The sequence below is a fragment of the Clupea harengus genome, chromosome 16, assembly GCF_900700415.2.
Source record: "Clupea harengus chromosome 16, Ch_v2.0.2, whole genome shotgun sequence".
Classification (NCBI taxonomy): Eukaryota; Metazoa; Chordata; class Actinopteri; order Clupeiformes; family Clupeidae; genus Clupea; species Clupea harengus.
The window spans coordinates 12,361,085-12,369,143 of record NC_045167.1 but is presented as its reverse complement, the minus strand read 5'-3'; the positions used below and the strand labels follow the sequence as shown (position 1 = coordinate 12,369,143).

At 39.3% G+C, this 8,059-nt stretch overlaps 1 protein-coding gene across 1 annotated transcript; it reads left to right on the top strand.

The window, feature by feature from the left end:
- Positions 1 to 1,647: 1,647 nt before the first annotated feature.
- On the top strand, positions 1,648 to 6,002 carry fgfr1op2 (FGFR1 oncogene partner 2). Its single transcript, XM_012824512.3, has 6 exons — positions 1,648 to 1,767; positions 2,637 to 2,773; positions 2,961 to 3,078; positions 3,361 to 3,503; positions 4,591 to 4,704; positions 5,059 to 6,002. Exons 1-6 carry the CDS (start codon positions 1,671 to 1,673, stop codon positions 5,194 to 5,196), a joined length of 747 nt encoding a protein of 248 aa, XP_012679966.2. The 5' UTR covers positions 1,648 to 1,670; the 3' UTR covers positions 5,197 to 6,002.
- The last annotated feature ends 2,057 nt before the right edge of the window (positions 6,003 to 8,059 follow it).

Genomic DNA, 8,059 nt, shown 5'->3' with positions numbered 1-8,059 from the left:
AACTAACATAGCATCAATGGTAGGCCAGATGTTCTGTGTAAGAGTGGTCATTTGGGCTTCCTGCATTTGTTTTCTCTCCCTCTCCTACAATAACATTACAGGGTATCTCAAGATAACTGTCAGTCAGCATTGTGGCCAATTAACAGGTCTATCAAACCTGACTAGATCCCTGCTTAACATGGACTAAAACCAGCATGCATACTGAGTTGATTCAACTGGGAGCAGTCATTGTTAGGGTAATTCTTTTTCACTCAGCTTTATTGGTGGCAGCACTGCAGGATTTCACCTTAAAAAACAGTGCTTTCAGAAAGTTACATGGCATAATGATTAAATAAATCTCAATGTGTTTGTACGGACAGTATAACAGCACATGTTATGCAAGAGGATTACTTATGGATCACAGTCAGTTCAATTACCCCTATACCCTACCCTTTATTGCACTTAAAGCTATCCTTACTTTAGCAAGACAAGTGATTCCATCATTCAGATGAGATACAGTGACAAGTGATTTCACCCATAACTCCTGTTTTTAATGATTAAAAAATTAAGTTAGCTATAAAATTGCTTAAGGAATATTAGCATAGGATACCACATTCCCTAGGGCAGCTAGGACCTGTTAAGACCCTCAGCCTTATTAGACGAACTGCACATGAAGTCATAACAGGAGATTGCCCCTTCACGATTAAAAACAATCTGATTAGTTCTGTATGAGGGTCATACTGAGGGATTACATACCCTATGCACATTCCAGTGGGAGATATGACCCACTTGATAACTGTTTCAGCAAAAAGCTTTACTTTGACAAAATGTAGAAATTGGCAACCCACTGTAAAACAAGGCCATTAAGCTTATTAAGATATCAAAATGTTTTAGACTAAGGAATGTAACAAAAATGTTTAATTGGTCAGAATTGACACAAAACACACCTTTAGTCATTACTTTCCAAGATCAAATGTATCAATATGTATGGTTAACAAACAGGAGCATGGATCAGGAACTGTGAGTTGTGATCCTATAATGTTACACATGTTCTGGTATGTTCTAAGAGTTTTGATATAGATCCTGATAGGCCTACAACACAGTGAAAATTATCCACTTGGCCTTGGGATTTTAAATGGTTTTATGAGCCAACACAGGCTTTACATTTAATTGCCTTTGGTATGATACTACTGATAACAAATCACCAACATTAACTAATCATTTTTCACTTACTTATTTTCTTGAAAAGAATTTACCTCCCGGAAGTTATTCTGTAACAATCCAACTGCCCTTTATTTTTTTCAGATACAAAGCTAGCCCCCATCCTATTATATCTTAAACAAATTAAGCCCTGGAGGCTACCATTACATAATGTGATTATGATAATGTTAGGTACAAGTGATGTGTATTTTACTATGAACGCGTTGCTTTGATTCTTTCCAACAAGCCAGTTATAGGCCTGCCTGACAAGTAGAATTCAACAGCTCCACCGTGTGTAAGTTCAGATACTTACATCTCACTTCAAACTATTACCCTTTCAATGTTTCACATCGCGTAGTGAATATATGTTATACCTATACTGTATATGTACATTTCGACTAACTTCCTATATAAAAAAAACCTCACTCGGTCCATAGATGGATTTCCTTACATTTGAATGACGTTTCCCATCATGCCATGCTCTTAGTAGTATGACGTCTTCAGCAGTAACAACAGTAAGAGTTGGGTACATTGGATTTTATGTTTGCTGTGAAACAACAAACTGCAATTGTGTTTCATGTATTGAAGGTAAGATCATTTCTGAGAACATCTTCGACAGTTTATTTTTCTAGACAGCTATAAGAACAGTTCGCCAGACGGTGTTAGGTTAGCTGAGGTGTAAAGTTGACATCTACAGTTACAACAGGCAAGCTAATGTTAGCTAGTTATCTGGCGCTTGTAAGATAGCTAAGAATAGCTTGTTAATTAAGGTTGACTCGATTAAGAAGCCTACATTGAGAAGTAGTAGCTGTCTAAAATTATCACCGCTCATTTTAGCTTGGTAAGGCAACCAGAAGACCATTCAGCCAAAGGAATATTGTAAACAAGTCACTTCGTTATCACACAACTAGCTAGCTAATGTTAGTAGCTAGCTAGCTAACGTTACTCATGTCATACTAAGTTGCTGACGGTCATTTTCTGGTAGCTAACGTTAGCATACTGTTGACAAGTGTTCATTACACCCGGAACTGAATTTTTTTGTCATCGAAGTGTGTTTAAAATGGTGTGACCCAGCCATAGCCATAAGGAAGTCTGGCTCCAGTCAAGCTTAGCTGGACATGCGTGTAACACTTCACTTGTACTGATATGACATGACATGACATGACTGCTGGTTAATACCTAACGTAATAGACGTTGGGGTCATGGCCATATCGATTTCTTGGTGGTATTACTTCCATCAGTTTTGCCCTTGCCAAACAATTTATGTTTATACAACACATCTCCACGACCTGTAATAATAATATAAATTAATGGTTGATTAATTCATTGATTGAGTAAAATAAGTACTTACATCGAACACACACAAGAGTGCGTCGTACAAATGAATCTCCACAGCAGTATAATTCAATTTAAAGCTTTGAATATGCAGTTGAAGCTTCTTTGTATCTGTCAAACAGGAATGGCGTGCACTCTTGAAAAAGTTTTGGCAGATGCCAAATCGCTCGTGGAGCGTCTTCGTGACCATGACAATGCAGCTGAAGTATTAATTGAACAGACAACGTCTCTTAACAAACGAGTGGAGGCCATGAAACAGGTAATTCGAAAAGCTTTGTCTCTGTGGCCCTCAACATGTGAAAAGCTGCTAAATATTTTAAATGTAGTATGTTGATAATTTGTTGCTATTTGTTGTTTGTAATAAGTACTTATTGCACACATAAATAACAACCTTTAAACGTTGACTATCGTAACTAATTTTGTCCTGTGGTTGTGATTCCAATTAGTATCAGGAAGAGATTGAAGCCCTTAACCTTGTGGCCAGGCATCGTCCTCGCTCCACTCTAGTAATGGGAATTCAACAGGAAAACCGGCAGATCAGAGAACTGCAGCAAGAAAACAAAGGTACGTGTGTATATGCTACACCTTTTGTTTACCCATGCATCTGTCTGCCACTAAAGACAGTGCTCGTTAATATTTGATGGGAAAAAGACAGGAGATTGCCATGAGAGTGGCTGTGAAATGTAGCTAACCAGAACTCTCTGAAATCTCCTGGCGATTGGCTGGGGATGTCCAGATGTCCTGCTTTGAATGCTCTCAATAAATAATAGAACAGGATGATCTCTATTTCAAGTTAAATGTAATGCCTTTTCTTTCTTTCTTTCTTTCTTTCTTTCTCTCTTTCAGAGTTAAGGACATCCCTCGAAGAGCACCAGTCGGCTCTGGAGCTAATAATGAGTAAATATAGAGAGCAGGTGTTCAGGCTGCTAATGGCCAGCAAGAAAGACGACCCTGCTATCGTAACCCAGCTCAAAGAGCAGCACACCAGCGTGAGTGTCACTGTACTCTGCTTTCATAGTGTTCCTAAAGGCTCATATTTCAAACACTGTTTAAAATATTAAGAGAGACGATGGAAATCAAATATTCCAATTCCCCTCCCACATGTACCGTGTGCAGCCCAGACAGCAGAACTGATCTGGGGAAGTCTTGCCTGTTCGTGGAAGTTTTGGAATTGCTTTGAAGCTACATCCTGGCGAAATAATTATACTACTGACTAATCACAACCCTAGAAAAATAGCTATGTGTACATGTATTTAATGAAACAGGCTAGGATTCAGCAGGTGTCAGAATGACTTTCTTGCTCACATACAAAATGTTTTAAACCTTGCATTTTACCTGAAAAACGTTTTATCAGCTATTGTGGTATCACCTCTTCTAAACCTCATACTTCAGGTTCAGTGTGGATGCCCCTCTCCTGAAGTAAAACCGTCCTTGTTGAAATGTAACATAAATATAGGGTGACCAGATTTGAGTTTGTGAAAAAGAGGACACTTCGTCGTGGGACCCTGCCCCCTCCCCCGCGATGGAGTTTTTGGACATATTTTTCACATGCAGATGACCCCGCCCCCTCCCCCGCGACGAAGTTTTGACATCTTTTTCACATGCAGATGTCATGTACTATTGTAAACGATGCAACTAGTGGAGGTGGCAAGGTTGAGCACCTTGCCGCCTCCACTAGTTGCATCGTTTACAATAGTGTTGCCAGATTGAAAATGGCGTATCGTATCAAAGGCTCAAAATGATCGTATTTGGAGGATAATTATCATATCTGGCAACACTGGGAAGGCGGTCGACCAATGACAGTTCTCTCTACAGTCAGAGCTCGCGCAAGAAGGTGGAACGTAAGGGAGATACGCTTTCCAAAACTTGTAAGGACGTAATAGCTAGTTTGTGAAAGACCCAGAGAAACACAACTATCCGACGAGTCAAAATCCCGGACGATTTTAGAATCCCTGCCGGACGCATCTTTTAGGTCTCGAAAAGAGGACATGTCCGGGTAAAAGAGGACGTCTGGTCACCCTACATAAATATCCATCTTGTACAATAAACAAATGTTTTCTTTTTCTTTTCTTTCAGGAAATGCAGGCTCACTTAGACAAGATTAATGAAATGGCCAGTGTGATGCGGAAGGCCATCGAGGTTGATGAGGGAAAACTGTGTGAAGATGAGGAGAGGATTAAACAGCTGGAGGTGAGCCAGTCTGACACTCCTGTCATGATGGAAAGCTCATCTGAAAGTTTTGGACACATGAGATCAGCTAAAATTCATGTAGCAGACCTTTTTAGACTTAACACCGGTGACATGGTACCAATGATGTAATGAAATCAAAAATACTAAATATTTGGCAGGAAACACAGACCCATTGCGTACAGTAATCACCCTGTGTATTTGTGCCTGTGTTTTTATATTTTATATGTTTTTTTTAAATATATTTTATTAAAACTTTATATTTGTTGCTGGGCGTTTTCTGGGGGCTTTTTCAGTGTTCTGTGACTCTTTTTGGCATGTCTGACTATGTGTTTTTGTCCTTCTGTGGGTGTTAAGATGGAGAACAAGGGCCTGCGCGAGCTGCTGGGCATCAGCCGTGAGGCCTTCCAGGTACTGAAGAGGGACGAGGCATTGGACAGCACGTCGCTCTCGCCCCTGGTCACCAGCGCCGACCTTAGCATGAGGAAGAGCTAAGGTCACCAGAGGCACTGGAGGTCCGGGACCACTGGGGCATTCCAACTTACTGAGACACTTTACCAGGGGTGGCGTTGTGCTTCCTCACGGTCTCCTGACCACGGCCGTGAACTGGGAGACTGCCCACCCTTACACACAAAGCCCTTCCACATCAACTTCACAATGCCATGACACAAGGCCAAACTCACAGTCACAAATACGTCATCCATCCCTGTGCACATTTCAATACCTCTCCTGCCTCACGTTCCTCTTCCTGTTGTAGTAGGAGGAGTTGCTGAAGAGCTGAATTCCAAACTGCCTTTTGTATGTTGCGGAGAGGGAGGACAGTTTCAGGCTGAATCAGGGTGGGGTGTTGATCCCAAAGATCGTGTTCAGTAGAATGTGACGAGCATGAAACAGGATATCAATCACATATCCCTTGCACAAGTGTCAAGCCTTATAAATGTACTTTGCAAGGCTGTTTTGGGGCCTAGTTTGCAGATACCATATGTCTCAGCATGGACATAATCCCCTCCTCCATTACAATCTTCTATGGAGCGAACGATAAGTAAAGTGGACAGGTTGCTTTGTGAGTCATCAATTTCTCCTACTGTCTGCATGTGTGCTGTATTTGAGTTGACATAGCTGTCACTGAACAAATGCACAACAGACACCAAAGGGGAAGGTATTGCAATCACAACACGTCTTCTCAGTGACTTGCTTTTTGGCTAGCTTGATTTGTTTGTGGTGAAATGTATGAGTATGTGAATGAGTGGATTTTGGTTTTGATTTGTCAATAAAGCCTTCTAGGATAATGTTACCACAAATCTTATTCAGTGTATTTGATTAGTGAAATGTATAGGTACACTTAAATATACAAATTTCGCTTGATGTCTGGAGAAACATGCAAGTAATTGATGAAATATCCGCTGTTTTAAGCAAACTTATCAGCATCACAGTATGTTAATACCAGTATCTTAAACCTTTAGTATTTTACCTTAGTTAAACCTAAAGTCTTTAGTAAGGTTCACAAGATTCCCACTATCATTGAAATACTGGAATAGTTATTTTAATTTCAAAATCCCATTTTCCAGGACTGGAAGTGTCATGAAATTCAGTAAATTCAGTTAAGTTAAAAGTCAGAGAGGAGTGCCACTGCTGAAATTTCACATAAGATATTATAGTTAAATACTACAGGTTTCACATAAGATATTATAGTTTAATGCTACAGGTTTCACATAAGATATTATAGTTAAATACTACAGGTTTAACATAAGATATTATAGTTTAATGCTACAGGTTTCACTTAAGATATTATAGATTAATTATGTCTCATACACTCCTTCTTTTACTTTGCCATCTCTATTTGAAAAGCTCTGTGATGTCAGTATAGGAGTAAGGCCTACCAGCTAAAGGGCTCATTATTAAAATGATTTGGATTGATGTCTATTAGCTATTCCCCCCAGCTCAAATTAAATCTAGTTTATGATCATAATGAAAATATTTACAGAGTACAAATGTTCACAGCACCTGTGTTTACTCACACAGTAAGTAAAGGAGGAGAGGGGCACGTTTTGTAAGCACTGCAGTAGACCTCCACAAAGGTGTGTGTGAGCATTTAACCTCACAGCCTTGCAAGAGGAGAAGAAGAGAGGACACTGTGGGCTTTGAATGCCTGCTGTGGAAGATGATCTTGCTTGGCACAACACTCACAATAAGACAATTCAGGAAAATTAACACGAGATGATAAGTGTACTGATAGTCCATTATAAGCACAACGAGACACATGCATAATCTGGCAAAAGAGAGAATATTTCAATACTTCTACTTTCTTCCGACATTTATCTTAAAATAAATGTATAGTAATAATTATAATAACCATTAATCATAATATTCACATAAGCTGTCTACACTGGAAAAGTGTAATTTTATACAAATTCTGACAAGTGACAGATTGATTTGAGGGCATTCAAGGATAGATGGAATGAAATAAGTCCAACTCACAAAGTGTTTATCTTTTGATGGTTGAATCCAAATGAGTGTCCTTCTTCTCTCTTGTCATTAATTTAACTTCTCCAGCATATCCTCCCATCTTCTCCCTGAGTATTCTCCTGGCATTACTGTTTGGCCTGTACCCAACGTGGGTGGTTGAGAGCCCCTAGTGGTGTGATACGGTATTGATGAGAGTTTAGTATGAAACCCAAGAGCAGGGCCCACAGATCAGGCCAGACCATTCTTCCCACTTAGTCCAGTTATTTGAGATGACAGTAATTATATTGTGATTAATTTCATATTCAGTGAAAGATTATGAAGCACTAGAAATTTTAGACCAAGTCAGTCTTCATCTTGCATTAGCTCAGCCTCAAATTCGTAGTTCATAATTGACCTGAAGTGTAATTTATACCAGTAGATTTGCTATTTCACTACAAACAGTCATGTTGATTGTGTAGGTCGAAGGAATGCATACAACTAATGTAGTAATGCTACTGGAGAACTGCACATCATCACTGGTACTACTGCTTTGTGTGTTCTGTGTAAACAAGGATTAAACTGAATCTATGCATGCTGTATGTTCTGCTTGTATTCTATTTCGTCACAGAGATAGCACTACACAACATTGCAAGGAAGATAACAATCCTCTGTCCTGTATTTGATACTGCATATAATACCTAATAGTGCACACATACTGAGACATTTCATGTGAATAAATGAAATGGTTGAAGTGTAAAATTGGGGATTTGAAATGACTTTTTTTAATGATTTAAACATTCTTTTGTATTCTTTACTAAGCTTTAATGTGTGTGTGTTTTTTTTTTTTCAAAACATTAACAAAGTCATGTTGATAACGCGACTGACTGAGGCTGTTTTGCCTTGGCAAGAGGAA

Coding starts and splice junctions, on each gene's coding strand:
- fgfr1op2 (XM_012824512.3), top strand. CDS start 1,671: ATGACGTCTTCAGCAGTAACAACAGTAAGAGTTGGGTACATTGGATTT. Junction 2,774..2,960: donor GAGTGGAGGCCATGAAACAG/GTAATTCGAAAA, acceptor GATTCCAATTAG/TATCAGGAAGAGATTGAAGC. Junction 3,079..3,360: donor ACTGCAGCAAGAAAACAAAG/GTACGTGTGTAT, acceptor TCTCTCTTTCAG/AGTTAAGGACATCCCTCGAA.